This window comes from Orycteropus afer, unplaced genomic scaffold (genome assembly GCF_000298275.1).
Source record: "Orycteropus afer afer isolate SDZICR_OR568_19922 unplaced genomic scaffold, OryAfe1.0 scaffold00121, whole genome shotgun sequence".
NCBI classification, from domain to species: Eukaryota; Metazoa; Chordata; class Mammalia; order Tubulidentata; family Orycteropodidae; genus Orycteropus; species Orycteropus afer.
This window is the reverse complement of record NW_006921708.1, coordinates 7918267-7937389: the sequence shown is the minus strand read 5'-3', so window position 1 is coordinate 7937389 and position 19123 is coordinate 7918267. Positions and strand designations below refer to the sequence as shown.

The window sequence follows — 19123 nt, the reverse complement described above, 5'->3', positions numbered from 1 at the left end:
GACTATGGTCCCAAGCCCGCAGGATCAACTACTCGGTGGCTCTGGGTAGCTTGCTGTGACCAAGCAGTGACCACAACCTTGCCCCTTGTCAGCTCTACTATACATCTGGGAATTCTACTCATTCACATAAACTTATAGGACCAATATACTAGGAGACTTTAATGCACCACTTTCAACAACAGATAGAACAACTGGAAAGAAATTCAACAAAGACGCAGAAGAACCACACGACAGAATCCACCAACTTGACCCTATAGAGCTTATAGACATCTTCACTCAACAACAGCACAACCTATATTCTTTTCCAGCACATATGGAACATTATCCAAGATAGATCAAGTTATGCCACAAAGCAAGCCTCAATAAATTGAAAATATGTTGAATAAATAAATGCTGCAAAGCATTTTCTCAGATCACAATGCGAAAAAATTATAAAGCAACACTAGGAAAACCAATGGAAAAAGAGCAAACACATGAAAATGAATAACATCCTTCTTGAAAATGACTGATAATAGAAGAAATAAAAAATGAAATTAAATGTTCCTTAAATCAAATGAGAATGAAAATACAACATCCCAAAATCTTCGGGACATAGCAAAAGCAGTGATCCAAGGGCAATTTATAGCAACAGAGTCACACATCAAAAAAGAAGAAAAGAAGAAGGAGCCAAAATCAACACCTTAACGCAACATCTCCAACAATTAGAAAAAGAGAAGCAAAAAAAATTGCCTACGGTCATGAGAAGAAAATAAATAATAATATATATGGAAATATATAATAAATGAAACAGAAAATAGACAATAGAAAAAAATCAATGAGACTAGAAGTTGGTTTTTTGAAAAGATTAATAAAATTGACAAACAACTGGCAAACTTGACAAAGGAAAAGAGGGAAAGTATATAAGTATCATGAGTAAGAAACAAACTGGGCAATGTCACAGCAGAACCAATTGAAATAAAAAGGGTATCAGGATACAATGAAGAACTGTATTTCAACAAATTTGAAAATGTAGAAGAAATGGACAGATTTCTAGAAACATACTACTTACCTAAACTAACAAGACTGAGGTCAAAAATTTGAACCAATCCATAACAAAAGAAGAAATCAAACAGGTCATTAAAAAATTAACAACAAAATAAAGTCCTGGCCCAGATTGTTTCACTGGAGAATTCTACAAAACATTTAGAGACGAACTGATACCAATCCTATTCAAACTATTCCAAAACATAGAAAAGGATGGAATCCTCCTTAACTCATTTTATGAAGCAAGCATAACCTTGATACCAAAACCAGGCAAATCACTAAAAAGGAAACCTTCAGACCAATATCCCTCATTGAATGCAAAACTCTTCAACAAAAGACTCCAACAATATATCAAAAAAATTATATATTAATATATTACCAAGTGGGGCTCATACCAGGTATACAAAGATTTTTCAACACTAGAAAAAAAAATCAATGCAATCCATCACACAAGTAAAAGAAAAAGAACCACATGATCATATCAATCAATGCAGAAAAGGCATTTGATAAAATTCAACACCCATTCTTGATAAAAACTCTCAGCAAAATAGGAAAACAAGGGACATTCCTCAACATAATTAAGACCACATATACAAAACCAAAACCCAACATCATTCTCATTGGAAAGAGACTGAAACCATTCCCCTTGCAAACAAAAACCAGACAAGGATGCCCTCTATCACCACTTCCATTCAACATTGTTTTGGAAGCCCTAGCCAAGGACATAAAGCAAGAAAGGGAAATCAAAGACATCCAAATTGGCAAGGAAGAAGTCAAATGATCCTTATTTTCTGATGATATGACCCTATGCATAGAAAACCCAAAAGACTTAGCAAGAAAAATATTGGAACTAATTGAGAGATTTAGCACAGTGGCAGGATATAAGATCAATATACAAAACTCAGTTGGATCCCTCTACACCAGCAAATGGATTCCTGAAAATGGAATAAGGAAGTCAGTACTATTTACAATAGCTACCAAAAATATAAAATACTTGGGAATAGATCTTCCCAGGAACACAAAAGACCAGTACAAAGAAAACCACAAAACACCAATTCAAGAAACCGTAAGAGATCCACATAAATGGAAGGGCATACCATACTTGTGGATAGAAGATTGAACATTGTGAAAATGTCAATAATATCCAAAGCAATCTGTACATTCAATGCAATCCCAATCCAGATCCCATCAACGTTCTTCAAGGATATGGAAAAACCAATCACTAATTTTATATGGGAAGGAAAGAGATCCTGGATAAGCAAAGCACTACTGAATAAGCAGAAGAACAAGAACAAAGTAGGAGTTCTCACACTCCTGGATCATAAAACCTAATATGCAGCCACAGTAGTCAAAACAGGCTGGTATTGGTACAATGACAGACACGGAACCCAGAAACGTACCCATCGACTTTTGGTCAGCTGATTTTGGACAAAGGGCTGAAATCCATTAAATGGGTAAGAGATAGTCTCTTTAACAAATGGTGCTGGCAAAACTAGATATCCTTTTGTAGAAAAATGAAATATGGATCCATACCTCACACCATATACAAAAACTAACTCCAGATGGACCAAAGACTTAAATGTGAAACCTAAAACTATAAAGTTCCTCAAGGAAAAACTAGGGGCAAATTTAGGAGCCCTCATTTATGGCATAAATAGAGTATCAAGTGTAAGCCAAAATTCACAAACAGCAGAAGATAAACTAGATGAATGGAACCTTCTAAAAATTAAATTTTTATGTGCTTCTAAAGACTTCTCCAAAAAGGTAAAAAGAGAACCTACAGATTGGGAAGAAATATTCAACAACATATCTAACAACATATCTAAAATTTATAGAAAACTCCTACACCTCAACAACAAAAAGATAAACAATCCAGTTAAAAAATGGTCAGAAGTCATGAATAGACACTTCACCAAAGAAGATATTGAGGCAGCCAACAAACATATGAAGAAATGTTCATGATCATTAGCCATTACAAAGATGCAAATCAAAACAACAGTGAGATCTTGCCCCAGCACTAAAAGCAAAGTTCAACAAGATAGAAAATAACAAATGATGGCAAGGATGTGGAAAGACTGGGATTCTCATACACTTCTGGTGGGAATGTAAAATAATACAACCATTGGAAAGCAGTATGGTGATGGCTTAAAAATTTGGAATTAGAAATACCATTTGATGCAGCCATCCCATTAGTAGATATACATCTGTTCTGGTTACCTAGTGCTGCTTTGACAAGAATATAACACAAATGGGATGGCTTTAACAAACAGGAGTTTATTCTTACAATTTGGAGGCTTTAAGCCCAAGTTCAAAGTGCCAGGCTCTAGGGGGTGGTGAAAGCCCCTCAACCTTGGGGTCCAGCTCTGCCTCCTGCTCCTGGCTCCCAGCCCACTGGAGCTAGATAGAGGCTTTTCTTCACTCAGACAGCTGCGCTCTGCTGAGATCGACAAGCCCAAGGTTGACAAATAAAAAGGCAGTCCCGATGTTACCAAATCACATAGCAGGCCATTAACTCAAGTCCATTGAAAGTCACAAGGTTGGCAGAGCATGGCAGGCTGCTGAACAATGGCATGGTTACATGCAAGGTTCAAGTGTGCTGTAAGCTAGAGACCATACCCCAAGGCTTCTCCTTATATACAAAAAGCAGACCATATCCTTAAGGCAGCTACTTAACTGCTCACAGAAGATTCCACCATGGAGTTGATTACCAGTCTCATCAATGAGAATACTACATCCAGCTGCCCAGCCACTTAACCAGGCCCAGCCAAGTTGACTCACAAACATAACCACCACAATTCCACCCCTTGTCAACTTGGCACCTGTACAGATCTTCAGTGGGTGGTATCTGTACAGGTCTCCTTCACTGGGTGACTCCAGTCCCCTAGTTCCTGAGTGGCAACTTCAACCCCTTAGCCTGGCAGGCCCCATTTGTCTCCCTCTTGGTTATGGCAGCCCTGCCCCCTCACTCTTGGGCAGCACCTTGACTCCATCCCACCAGCTAACATGAATGAGCAGCCCCACACTCCAGAACCAAGTTGGTGAAGGTCTGACTTTTGATACCTAGGGGGCTGTGCTGGTTCCACCCCCAAAGGCCATGGTCCTACCCTTAAGGCTGAGGCAGCTCTGCTTCCCATTTCCTTGGTCTCTCAACTTCTGCCGATTAATGCCGAAGGCAACCCACTCTGCCAGAAATCTTCCTGCCCAAAAATCACTCAGCTTTCTCACTCCATGGTCCAGCCAACCTGCTACTCCATTTCAAGCTGGTATCATCTACCAATTAATGCCCGAAGGCAACCTACTCCACCAGGAAGCCACCTGCACAATGGCATCCAGCTCTCCACGGGCTGGCAAGGTTGTCACTGTCTCATGCCGGTTCTCTCGGCTCTGCTCCTGCCATCTCTCATACCATATGTCAGGGTCACTCTGCCAGGGTCTCGGGTCAAGGACGCACTCCACTCCTGTTTCCACATTTTAGGTATCTGTCAGAGCAGTACCTCACTCTCTTCATACCATATTCTGTTCTGGTTACCTAATGCCATTCTCACAAGAATATACCACAAATGGGATGGCGTGAACAAACAGGAGTTTATTCTCTTACAGTTCATGATGCTAGAAGTCTGAGTTCCAAGTGCCAGGCTCTAGGGGCTGGGTGAAAGCCCCTCAACCTTGGGGTTCAGCTCTGCCTCCTGCTCCAGGCCCACTGGAGCTAGAGGCTTTTCTTCACTCAGACAGCTGCTGGCTGTTGAGACTGACAAGCCCAACGTTGGCAAATAAAAAGGCACAGTCCCAATGTTACCAAACCACACAGCAGGCCATTAACTCAAGTCCATTAAAAGTCTCAAGGTCAGCAGAGCATGGCAGGTTGCTGATCAATGACATGGCTTCATGCAGGGTTCAAGCGTGCCATAAGCTAGAGTCTATTCCTCAAGGACTTCTCCTTATATATAGGAAGCAGACCATATCCCTAAGGCTGCTACTCAGCTGCTCACAGAAGATTCCACCATAGAGTTGATTACCAGTCTTATCATTGGGAATACTACATCCAGCTGCCCAGCCACTCAACCAGGTCCAGCCAAGTTGACTCACAAACATAACCACCACAATATCCTAAAGAAGTAAGAGCCTGAAAAGAACAGATGTATGCACACCCATGTTCATTGCAGCACTATTCACAATAGCAAAGACATGCAAACAACCTAAGTGTCCTTCAACAGAAGACTGAATAACCAAATTATGGTACATATACACAATGGAATACCATGCAACACTAAAGAATAAAGTAAAATCTGCAAAACACCACATAGTGTGGATGAACATGGAGGACATTATCCTGAGTAAAATAAGTCAATCATAGAAGGACAAATATTGTATTAGTTCACTATTCTAAAAAGTCAAGGAAAGGTTCATAAATGGAAGGAAACTTTCAGTACATGTATTGATTTGAGTAAAGGGAAGGGCACTGTACAAAACGTGAGTGATCAGTGGCACCGAAGAAGAGGAAGACATAGAGGGGTACACGGGAGGTACAGACAACAAAGATGAAACCCTTTTGCATGTGCAGTACTGCACTGTCAGTGATGGTGAGCATCGATCTATAAGTAGATGGATAAATGGATAGTCTGAACAATCAGGTACATCTAGACAGGGGGGAGTCTGCCCATGACCATGTATAGGGTTGGCAGACAATGTTTCTACAAGCATTTTTTATGTGCTGTAAGAATTGCCTGGTATATGGTTGATAAGGGACAAATTTGTTATGGCTTCTTGGCCACTGCCAGCTACCCTGAGGGAAAGAGTATTTGGACCTGTGGGCTTGGGACCATGGTTGCAGTGAACATCAAGCTCAACTGTCATAACACACTACACAAAAACATCATTCTACATCCTACTTTGATGAGTAGTGATTGGGGTCTTAAAAGCTTGCAAGTGGCCATCTTGATACAACATTGGGTCTTTCCTCATTTAGACCAAAGAAGAATGAAGAAAAGCAAAAACATCTGTTAATAATTAGTCCAAGGGATTAGTTGGCCATGTGGTCCTCAGCCTATACGACCATGAGACCAGAAGATGGTGCCTGGCTACCACTGTCAATCACTCAAAGGGGATTGATGCAAGAGATCCTGGATAGAACAGGAGAACAATATGGAATAAAACTCAAACTCATAAAAATTGATGAGGTTTGCTGGTCTGATAGAGCCTGGTGAGACCTCTGAGACTACAGCCCCTAGTTACCCTTCAGATCTGGAACTGAACTCACTCCTGTGGTTTCCAGCCAAACAAAAGAAAAGGATATGGGGTGAAAATTTACATCAGATAGATACACTCCTTGGAGTGGTCGATCATGGGAGAACAGAAGAAAGAAGTTTCCATAGTGAGATAGATTGGGGTGTGGGAGTGCATGGGAGGGAAGGACAAAGCGAAGAGGTACCTAACTACTGGGAGGAAGTGGGAAGAGAGCTGTTACACTGTGGGGAATTACAGTTAGTGTCATGAAACAAAATGTATAAGAACTGCTGTATGGAAAAGAAATCTCCTCTGTAAACTTTCACTTAAATCACAATCAAAATTTAAAAAAGAAAAAAAAAAAGAACTTAAAAAAAAAAAAAAAAGACTTACTGATCTGATAGAGACTGGTGGAACCTCATGACTATGGCCTTTAAACACCCTTCAAACCTGGAACTGAATCTACTCCCAGAGATCATCTTTCAGCCAAACAATAGTGTTCTGGTTGCCAAGTGCCACTCTGACAGAAATATACCACAAATGGGATGACCTTATCAAACAGGAGTTTATTCTCTTATAGTTTGGAGGGCTTTAAGTCTGAGTTCAAAGTGCCAGGCTCTAGGGGCTGGGTGAAAGGCCCCTGGCCTTGGGTTTCAGCTTTGCCTCTTGCTCCTGGCCCACTGAAGCTAAAGACATCTCTTCTCTCAGGCAGCTACTGGCTGCTGAGGCCGACAACCCCATGGTTGACAAATAAAATGGCACAGTCCCTATGTTACGAAACCACACGGCAGGCCATTAACCCAAGTCCACTGAAATTCCCAAGAGCGGCAGAGCATGGCAGGCTGTACAACAATACGGCTACATGCAGGGTTCAGCATGCCATAAGCTAGAGACCATTCCCAAAGCTGTTTCTTATATACGGAAAGCAGACCACATACCCAAAGGCAAGTACTCAGCTGCTCACAGTAGATTCCACCATGGAGTTGATTACAAGTCTCATCATGGGGAATACTACATCCAGCTGCCCAGCCACTCAACAAGGCCGAGCCAAACTGACACACAAACTTAACCACCACAAATAGACCTATAAAATAAACAATACCACCACTGAGGAATGTGCTCCTCAAATCAATGAACCATATGAGACCAATAGGGTAGCATCTGTCTCAAAACACATAAAACAAAGTTCAAAAGGCAGGAAGGCGCAAGAAAGAAGGATGAATGGAATCAGGAAATCTAAAGAGGAAGTAGGAAGAGTGCTGTTGCACTGAGTGGATTGCAACTAATGTCACAAAACAAAATGTGTATAGATCGATGACTGGGAAACTACTTTACTCTGTAAACTTTCACCTAAACCACAATAAAATGGTTTTTTTGGGGGGGTGGGGTAAAGAAAGACATAACAGAGAACTCTCTCTTTCCATTTTAAAGTGTAAGGAAGTACACAAAGCATCTCTTACACATGGGTAACAACATGCTTAGTTTAATTTCCAAAACCTTTTATCATGATATTCAATTAAAAAAAAAAAAAAAAAAAAACCTAGCAGTTCACTAGGAAGCTATTTTCAGAAAATACCATGCCTTTCTTAGGTAGTGATGGGCTGCTTAGAGTGTATATCATATTTGAAAGTTGTTAAAGTTATTTTCTATCTACATGTTCCTATTAAAGGTTATCTGCCAGCTCTGTGCTTGCTTATGCAGGTTTTTCCTCTTTCTGTCATTGATCTTTCTTAGGTTGGCACTGCTGCATTTGCTTCATCTTAATAGAAAATATACACTAGAGAGTGACAAGCATCTTTCACATGGTGGGAACCACATGAGCTTTGAAATTAAACAGATGAAAGGTATCACTTTCTCTCTCTGAGCCTCAGATTTCTTATTTATTGTTAGGACATTCTTAATGGTCTCTCCTCTCATTTTTCTCCTTCACAGCCTGAGCTTGGTACTCTCATATGTCACACTGGAAAGTAATCGTTATTCCCCCTACTGACTAGAAGGTGTTTGAAGAATTAGACTATTTTAATAGCATTTATTCCAGCACTAAACTGGGATTATAGGAAACTAAATGACAGAAGCCCACAGGGCTTTCACTCTTCAGGTAAGGGATTACCAAGATGTAAGAGCAACTGATGTATTTTTTAAATGAATACAAAGCAAGGGTACTTAACAGGAGTGAACAATAAGGTTTAGGCCTTTGTGACATACAATATAAGAGACTTAAATAACACATAGTTTTAAGAAGTGGTCCAGAATTTAAAAGGCAGTCAATCAAAACAAGCTATTGTTGAGAAGCTGGATTGTGGAAATGGGTTTCAGTCTGATGGAGAATAGAAGAGTTCATTGGAGAGGTGCAGTATTTACACATGCCAAGCAGCACAGCAAACCAGGTGTGGAGGAGGAAGGAAATATGCTCAATAGGAACAGAAAGAGATGTTGAGAAGTAACAAAAAATGGGGTTAGGAAGCAAGGAAATGCAAGACCAGGTCACGGTTTTGCATGCTAGGCTGTGGGAAGCTGTGATGGCCAAAGTCACAAAAAACATTGTCCAAAAAGTGTGATCAGGAAGCAAATGTCATTGGGTAAATATTAGCACAGTGTGTAGACGTTGTTGCATGTATGAACATGACAGACCAAACCCAGTCAGACACCCTCCATGTTACTTGTCCACTTACACTGGAGGAAAGGAGAGTCTATTCCTGGAAGTCTCTTTGGAGCTGACAAGAGTTTCCACTTTGCTTGGATGCTTTGAGTTAATAGCTGGCAGCCTAACCTATGCCAAGAAACATACCAAACCACAATTTAGTGAAGAGTGTTCACAGCTCAGACACTAAGTAAGTAGAAGAAAATTCAGAAAATGCAAACAGCAACAAAAATACAAAATATATAGGTCCAGATATTCAGCATAGTAATTATTTTACTGGTAAAGAGACATAATGAAATATAAGTCAACAATAGCCTCATTCAACAAAGCAGTTATCAATACCTAACATGTAGAAGGGATTCTCAGTGATTCAAAAGTAGCTGCTGAATTCAAGTAATGATGCCATCTACTCAATGAAAAAACACAAACCACTAATAACATGAAATATTTAAGGGTCCTAAGGGAGGTGCCTAGTCCTCAAGGGACTTTGTAGAAGTAGGAGGTCCCCCTGTCATAGCTGGCAGGTCCCCTCACCACATACCCTGGGGGAAAGCCCAGGTAGGCTGGAAGAAAGAGTAGTCAGGTAGAGTACAGAGAACATAGGGGAGTGCAAAGAACATTCTCTGAAGAATCTTTTGGATTTCTCCAATATGACCATTCCAATGAGAACCAAAGTAGAGCAAAAGGGAAAGTGTATCCAGGGCTGGGCGTTTAAATCTGCTTTTACTTAATCCCTAAAGAGGGTAAAAAGTGTGCTTACAGCTCCTACTGCCAGGTGACTCTTGGCTCTGTCCTGTGTGCATGGCATGGAAGTGGAGTGTTGTGGTCATAAGGTCATATGGTAGCCCATATTGTCTTTGTAACAGCTTACCAAAGTCCAATTCCACTACAGGTAGTCCTCTCTTACGAGATATTCTAGTTACAAATAATTGCATTTTTTTCCTTTTTTTTTTTCATTGTTACCAATATGTACTGAGGAGCATTTGACCGCTAACCAGATGGCTGGCGGTTCAAACCCACCAGCCACTCCTCGGAAGGAAGGTTGGGAAATCTACTTCTGTAGTGATACTGCCTCGGAAACCCAGGGACAGGTCACTGTGTGTCAGATCCCACTCAAAGGCAGTGAGTTTGGTTTTTATTTTTTAAATATGTACTACTACATACAGTGTTGCAGCATATAATTTCCTGATGCTTTCACTCTCAGATACTCACTCACTGATGTTCAATTTTATATCTATTGTTCAAAACAATGCAGCATAGATTTATTTTTCTAAACTACCAATGGCTTCAGGGACTTGAAAACATGGACCAAACACTGATTGCTTTGCTAAAGTTGATAGAAAGATTCAGGAAGCAGTAAGATGTTACCATGAAATACACAAAGAAAAAAAAATATAGAAAACTCTCACTAATTTTCTGCCTAGAAACATCACCCACATTCAGAATAATCCAGATGCTCTGGAACCTTCCACAGTGGAGTTACTACCATAACCAACAAAATGCCAACATCATCCAACTAAATCTTCTTCATCGTTGGAGTAAATTTTTATGATTTTTTAATGCATGCATCCATTAAAATATATCTTTAAGTTTATACCTAATGTTTCCAACACCCAAAGACAAAGATTGGATTTATAAAGACACTGGAGATTAATGGCAATGATAATGAATAATAATAATATTAAAAAGTATTGTAATGAAATGTTCAAAAACCTGGAATTAGAAAAACAAAAGGAAAGCACACACTCATTTCTCAAGCTGAAAGAACTGAAGAAAAAAATTCAAGCTTCAAGTTGCAATACTGAAGGATTCTATTGGCAAAACACTGAACTATGCAGGAAGCATCAAAAGAAGATGGAAGGAATACACTGTACCAAAAGAATTTGTCAGCATTCAACCATCTCAGGAGATAGCATATGATCAAGAACCAATAATACTGAAGAAAGATGTCCAACTTCCCTCACTCAAGGGATTGGCTAAAAACAAGGCTCTGAGACTTGACAGAATACCCATTGAGATGTTTTGACAAATGGATGGAGCACCGGAGGTGCTTATCACTTGTTTATGCCAACAAATTTGCCAGATCGCTACCTGGCCACGTGACTGGAAGAGATCTATATTTGTGCCCATTCAAAACAGAAGTGATCCAACAAAATGCAGAAGTTATCTAACAATATAACTAATATCACATGCAAGTAAAATTTTCCTGAAGACAATTTAAAAACAGTTGCAGCAGTGTATTCACAGGGAACTGCCAGAAATTCAAACTAGGTTCAGAAGAGGGCACAGAATGAGGAATATCACTGCTGATGTCAGATACATCTTGGCTGAAAGCAAAAAAATACCAGAAAGATGTTTACCTATGTTTTATTGACTATGCAAAGGCATCCAGTGTGGATCATATAAATTATGGATAACATTGCAAAGAATGGGAATTCAGATCACTTAATTGTGCTCATGAGGAACCTGTACACAGACCAAGAGGCAGTCATTCAAACAGAACAAGGAGATGCTACATGGAAAGGTGTGCATCAGGATTACATCATTTCACCACATTTATTCAATCTGTATGCTGAGCAAATAATCCAAGAAGCTGGACCATATGAAGAGGAATGGAGCATCAGGATTGGAGGAAGAGTCATTAAAAGCTTGTGATATGCACATGGCACAACACTGCTTGCTGAAAGTGAAGAGGACTTAAAGCATTTCAGTATGGATTACACCTCAACATAAAGAAAACAAAAATACTCACAACTACACCAATCAGCAATATCATGAAAAATGGAGAAAATATTGAAGTTGTCAGCAATTTCATTGTACTTGGATCCACAATCAACACCCATGGAAGCAGCAGTCAACAAATCAGAGGATGTACTGCACTGGGAAAATCTGCTGCAAAAGACCTCTTTAAAATGTTAAAGAGCAAAGATGTCACTTTGAAGACTAAAGTATGCCTGACCAAGATATTTTCTATAGCCTCATATGCATGTAAAAGGTAGACACTGAATAAGGAAGACCAAAGAAAAATTGAAGCATTTATTTGTGTTGCAGTGTTGATGAAGAATATTGAAAATACCACAGACTGACAGAAAAACAAACAAATATATCTTGGAAGAAGTATTCCCGGGATGTTCCTTAGAAGCCAGAATTGCCAGACTTCATCTCATGTATGTACTCTGGCCATGTTGTCAGAGAAGACCAGTCCCTGGAGAACGATATCATGCTTAGTGAAATAGAGGGTCAATGAAAAAGGGGCAGACCCTCAATGAGATGGATTGATATAGTGGCTGCAAAGATGGACTCAAGTGTAGCAAAGATTATGAGGATGGCACAGGACTGGGCAGTGTTTCATTCTGTTTTACAGAGAGTTGATATGAGTCAGAAGTGACTTGATAGCACCTAACAACAAAAACAACAAAACAGGTTTTGGACTTACATCAGAACCAACTTGCAATGCAGTTATAATAAGAAGGTATAATCGTAAGTTGGAGGCTACTTGTATAAGCAGTCAAGTATATATTATATTCGTGAAGGATTTAGTTAGAGAATCTCATCCAGGCTTAAAAGGACAGGGTAGAAGAAGAAATTAGAGAGGAGGAAGTTGGCATTGAGACAGGCCTTGCATGTATAGCAGGACATTGCTGTTGGAGGAAAAATGGAGGAAAGGTATCAGAACAGAAGAAGTAAGAATGTCTCGAGAGACAGTGAGGTGGCCTCCCTAGAGGAAAAAAGAGAGGATCAGGAAAGAGAGCTCCTGCATTAAGAGGGCAACAGGTAATGAGGACCTGAACCAGTGAGTAGCAAAGGGAAGAGGAGAGAGGGGTAGATGCTGAAAAGTATAATCAAGGGACCCGGTAAATGACAGACATAAGGGGTGAGGGAGAAGGTGAAATCAAAGATGGGTGCATTGCTGGGATTAGGAACACCCTGAGGAAAGTGCTCAGGTGGAGTTATAAGAGAGAGGAGGCTGGAAGAGATGAACATGGGATACACATATAAATTATGACCTCTTAGATTCTCTGCTTAAAGAAGATGTTGTGGTTTAGAGTTTAAATTTAAAATAACAGCATGCATGTTGGCCTGACATTTGAAATCAGTACCTTGGATGATCCCAAATCCATCTCTTCTAGCCTCCTATTCCTTTTAACTCTGAGCACTTTCCTCCCGAAATTCCTAGTTCCAGCAATGAGCATCCATCTTGAGTTCACCTTCTACCTCATCCCTCATTATTATTATTTACCAGGTCCCTTAATACTACTTTTCAACATCTTCCCCTCTTTTCTTCTCCTTGCTAATTCCTGGTTATATACAAAACCAAAAAACCAAACTCACTGCCATCAAGTCGATTCCAATTCATACATATGAATGTATGTGTATGTGTGTGTATGTGTGTGTATGTGTGTGTGTGTGCACGCACTGTTACTATAAATTTAAACTCTAGACCACAACATCTTCTTTAAGGAGAGAATCTGAGAGTTCAAAATTTATATGTATATCCCATGTTCATCTCTTCTAGCCTCTTCTCTCTTATAACTCCACCTGAGCACTTTCCTCCTGGTGTTCCTAATCCCAGCAATGCACCCATTTTTTATTTCACCTTCTCCCTCATCCTTTATGTCTATCATTTACCAGGTCCCTTGATTATACTTCACAGCATACATACATACATACATACATACATACATATATATATATATATATATATACATATATATATAGAAAATATCTCCTATTAGTCCACTAAGTAAATTTAATAAGCTAATTTTTTAATTTATAAAGCATAATACACATGGTTGAGAAAGCACAAAAGAGCATATGATGAAAAGAAAACTGATAAGCAATTTAAACAGATCAAAAATAACATTTCATTTCAGGCTGGCTGAATGTCTCTAGACTAAAGACGAACATTTATTTAGGCCTAAGTACTTTCCTGGCCAACGGTCTGTGGCAGAGAGGAGAGGATAGGGCGGGAGTGGGAAATATTCCAAAAGGAAGAAGTTCATCCAAGGGAATGAAGAGAAACTGCATCAAGAGCTAAGCCAGGATCCACGTGACTAATGGGCTCTGTGATTATAACTTGCTGAAAAATTTCCAGATCCAAGTGTTGCTTCCCGTGTTAAATAGTTTAAACATGAAAAATCATTTATTCAGCAGTAGCATAGTGCCTAAGGCACTTGACTGCTAACCAGTAGGCTGGCGGTTCAAACCCACCAATCACTCCTTGGAAAGAAGATGGGGCAATCTACTTCCATAGTGATACTGCCTCGGAAACCCAAGGAGGGGTTGCTATGAGTCTAGTTAAACTCGACGGCACATAACAACAATAACAACAACAATATTAATTTATATTCTACTTCATCCTGCAAAGAATCTGAGGTGGGAAGCATCCACTACATTAACTTAATGTTACAGCTGGAACCCCAGTTTTGAAAATAGCTTTATAACGGTTCAGAAATAAAAAGAATCGTATACAAAATACTTACTATTAACTCATTTATATAAGAAACAGCATAGAGATAAAAAAGGAAAAACAAAATAGTACAAATTCTACTGAAGTGGATGAAGCCCCCTTGTTTTTCATGTAGTAAATATTTCCACACCAATAATTTGGATACTCACTCAGTAAATGTGCTAAATAAAAATGAAGCAATATAGTTTAAGTCTTTCTTACTGAGCTTTAAATTGATCAAAGTTGTGGTCCTTCTGATACAGCCTGTGTACAGTAGCTATGTGAACACTGTTTGGCATACTGGTTCAATTTGCCCCTTTTCCCAGAATTACTGCACCGATGACTTTTTGGGCATAGAGACTGCAGAAAGAAGGACAGAAAGAAAAGGCTGACAGTATCTGACAGATGCCAACTGGGAGCTCTGTGGGGTAAGATGGGGTCAGGACACTGGCAGAACTCTAGGCATGACAGAGTGAAAAACCTTTAGGTTCAGCTGGAAGATGATTTCACAGTTTCTTTTTTCTTTTTTAAAGTTACAAAGGTTCCTGGCAGCAGTAGGTGGTATAGTGCCTAAGGCATTTGACTGCTAACCAGAAGGCTGGAGGTTCAAACCCATCAGCCACTTCTCCGGCCCATGGTATTTGAATTTATACTAAATAAGAACAAGTGGACAGTAGTATGCAGGTATCTCAGAGACTAGCCATCATATGTATAATGCTGGGTCTTAGGGTAGTTCATTGAAGTAACCCTAAGATTTCTTTAATATTAAGTTACGGGCTTTTAATTCAAACTTTGTGGCTCTCCTTAATTTCCTTGGGTCCATATATCTATCATCAGTGAAGTCCCCACCCCTAACTAACACTCATATGTAGATCCTGTATGTTTCTTTGCCCCTTTTTCTTAGTTTCAATACTGAGGACCACATGCCTTCTCTCAAACATAGCTGGATCAATTAAGAGGATAACATTTCAACAAAAGTCATCACAGCATTCTTTTAAAATAGCATAAATTGAAAGCAACTAAGTGCTTAGTGGCATAGTGCCTAAGGCATGTGACTGCTAACCAGAAGGCTGAAGGTTCAAACCCACTAACCACTCCTCAAAAGGAAGACTGGGCAATCTACTTCTGTAGAGATACTGCCTCAGAAACCCAAGGTGGGGTAGCTGTGAGTTGGATTGACTTGACAGTGGTGAGTAAAGTGTGAGAAAATAAATTTAGGAGCTCTGGTAGCGTAGTGTCTAAGGCACTTGACTGCTAACCAGAAGGCTGGCGGTTCAAACCCACCAGCCACTCCTCAGTAGGTTGGGCAATCTACTTCTGTAGTCATACCACCTCAGAAACCCAAGGAGGGGTCACTATGAGCCGGGTCCGACTCTACAGTACATAGCAAGTGCTTAGCACTGATTGGCTGCATGATCACACAATGCTGCAAGGTTGTGTTTGGTTTGTTAAGCCCCACACATGTGCCACTGGCTGTCTGTCCTCTCTGGCCTGTGGCCATCACAAGTATGGAGTGTTGCTGTGCTGATCATAAATACACTCCATTGTATAGTCACTATGCCACAAATGTTCAGTATTATAGTTCATTGCTTTAATTCCTCTTGAATTTGACCTGAATCTTGTCACGAGAGAAGTTTGTCTTCTGATCCCATCATATTCTTCCCTTAAAGAATCATGTGGTAATGGCTGGAAATAAAATTCTTTTTTTGCCTTACCTTCTAAAAGATATATTTATTTAATGGGTTTTAGAGCTGTTAAAAATTCAAGTGACATGTGGGTTTAGAGTCTTTTGATTCCTCACACACTCCTAAAAGTCTTACTGTGACAATTCTGAAGTATTTAGAGTAAAAGTGATAGTTCTCCAACTTAATCTAATCCCAACCACCAGTGAAACTGTTAGAAATCCAACATGACCTCCCATGTTTCTCCTTTATATGCAAACAAGTAGGTGTTCCTTACATATCAGATGCAGGTCCACATCATCCTTTTTTTTTTTTTTTTTTTTTTTAAGAACAAATATACAGCAGTTTTTTCCAACTACTACACAGGTAACTTTTTTTTAATGTTTTTTAATCTTTTCTTTTTTTATGTTAATATCTTTCTTCTTTTTCTTTTTCTTTTTTTAAGGGGTTGTTTTACATTCAACGTTATGTGTACATTTAGTTTCACTCCCCATTTACCATCCCTAACCCTAACCGAGTCTCCTCCCTTCCCTGCCCAGTAACCCTCCTCCTGTGCCCCTCACAGTTACACACTCCAGTTTCTCCTGTATTTCCTCCATGTGAATGTTGCCCCTCTGGTGCCCCATGGTCTATTGCTCCAAGGGATGCATTTCCATAGAGTATGTGGGTGCATCACCCTGGGTTGAGTGGTCTGCATGTACATCTTATTTAATATTGGGCTGAGAGCCAGCCCCTGGGAGTGAGTTTTACTGCAGACCCAGAATGTATCCAGGACCACAGTTTTGGGGGTCTCACCAGACTCCATCAGACCAGTAATTCTAGTAATTATTGAGTTTTTGGATGTTGTTCCATGTTCTTCCCCCACTCTATCCAGGATCTCCAGATTTGATCCTCTCCTAAGTGGTTGGCATTGGTAGCTGGGCACCATCTAGTTCTTCTGGTTTCGAGGGCTGTCTTGTCCTCCTAGGGCTGATTGCTTCCAAATGCCTTTGCCCTTGATTTTTTTTTTCCTGCACTCTTCTTTGCTTCTTAAGACCCCAGTCACTACTCACCAATGTAGGATAAGGAACAAGCCTTTTACGTATTTTGTTGTGCCAACTGAGTCTGGTGTCCCCCAATACTATGGTCCTGAGATGGTAGATCTATTGGATCTCTCTCCCATAATGTCTGGGTGTCTGTGAGGGATTGCTCTGTGTCTTGTCTTCTATTGCTTCTGTAAGGATTGCAGGTATTTTGTATCACTGGTATCTGTGTAAGATTAGCCTGTGCTGAATTTATCCTTGGTCTAGAGTATACTCCTGTATACTGACCCCCATCTGATCCTCTCAGATGTGTATGTGTTTATATGTAGCTTGGTGTCTGGTGTTAACAGTAATGAAGTATTGTGGGCATACTGGTTGGTATTAGCATCTGTCATCTATCTCCTATGTGCACAATTCAGTGTCCTCCCTTTTCCTAATGTTATCATGGTGGTCACAGAGTCTTTCCACGTATCTCTCCCCTTACCCACATCAGTGTGTGGGCCCCAACTAACCTGGAATTAATCCCTCCCTTTTCCTCCCCACCCCGGTAACCTACAATGTGAGTCCCCTTTCACAAGCAAATCCTTCTTTGTCTTTTTACAGTAATAGACTCATATAGTTTTTGTCCTTCTATGATTGATTTATTTCACTCAGGATAATGTCCTCCAGGCTTATCTATGTTGTGACATGATTCGCATATCCCTCATTGTTCTTTAATGCAGCATAATATCCCATTGTATGCATGTACCATAATTTGGTTATTCACTCATCCATTGATGGGCATTTAGGTTGTTTCCATCTCTTTGCTATAGTGAATTTTGCTGCAATGAACATAGGTGTACATATGTCTGTTCGTGCGCTCTTACCTCTTTAGGATATATTCCTAGTAATGGAATTGCTGAGTCAAATGATATTTCTATTTTCAGTTTTTTAAGGAAATTCCATACCATATGCCACAATGGTTGTACAATTTTACAATCCCACCAGCGGAGCCCAAGAGTTCCAATCTCTCCACAACTTTGCCAGCATTTGTTATTTTCTGTCCTGTAGAACTCCATCATTATTGCTGGGATGAGATGTTATCTCATTGTTTTGATTTGCATCTCTCTAAAGACCAATGATTGCGAGCAATTTCTCATGTATTTGTTGGCTGCCAGTATATCATCTTTGGTGAAGTGTCTGTTCAAGTCTTTTGCCCACTTGTGAATTGGGTTGTTTGTCTTTTTGGTGTTGAGGTGTTGAAGTTTTCTGTAGATTTTGGAAATAAGTCCTTTATCAGATATGTCATAGGCAAATATTTTCTCCCAATCTGGAGGTTCTCTTTTTACCCTTTTGACAAACCCTTTCGATGTGCATAAGAATTTGATTTTCAAAGGTCCCAATCATCTAGCTTCTCTTCTACCTCCTGTGTACTCTGGGTTATGCTTGATAGTCTATTTATGCCATAAATCAGGGCCCCCAGATTTGCCCCAATTTTATCCTTGGTGAATTTTATAGTTTGGGGTTTTACATTTAAGTCTTTGATCCAGCTAGAGTTTGTTTTTGTGTATGGGGTGATGTACGGGTCTTGTTTCATTTTCCTGTAAGTAGATATCCAGTATTGCCAGCACAATTTGTTAAAGAGGCTGTCTCTCCCCCCTTTAATGGGTTTTAGACCTTTGTCAAAGATCAGCTGTCCATAGATTGATGGGTCTATATCTGGCCTTTTGATTCTGTTCCATTGGTCTATCTGTCTATCATTGTACCAATACCATGCTGTATTGAAGTACCATGGCTATATAGTAGTTCTTAAGATCTGGGAGGGTGAGACCTCCTACCTTGTTCTTCTTCAGAAGTGCTCTGCTTATCTGAGGTCTCTTTCCTTTCCATATGAAGTTAGTAATTGGTTTTTTCATGTTTTTAAAAAATTTTGTTGGTATCTGGATCAGGATTGCATTAAATGTACAGATTGCTTTGGATAGTATTGACATTCTCACAGTATTCCATCTACCTATCCAGGAACAAGGTTGTTGTTGTTGTTGTTGTTATGTGCCGTCGAGTCGGCCCCGACTCATAGCGACCCCTCCTTGGGTTTCCGAGGCAG

The 19123-nt window shown here is 39.9% G+C and overlaps 1 protein-coding gene across 1 annotated transcript in view; it reads right to left on the bottom strand.

The window, feature by feature from the left end:
• CUNH7orf57 (chromosome unknown C7orf57 homolog) overlaps nucleotides 1-19123 on the bottom strand; it is a 75478-nt gene that overhangs the window by 30122 nt on the left and 26233 nt on the right. The window contains exon 5 of the mRNA XM_007944145.2: nucleotides 8919-9016. Coding sequence (XP_007942336.2) covers nucleotides 8919-9016 — 98 coding nt within the window. The remainder of the gene's footprint in view (nucleotides 1-8918; nucleotides 9017-19123) is intronic.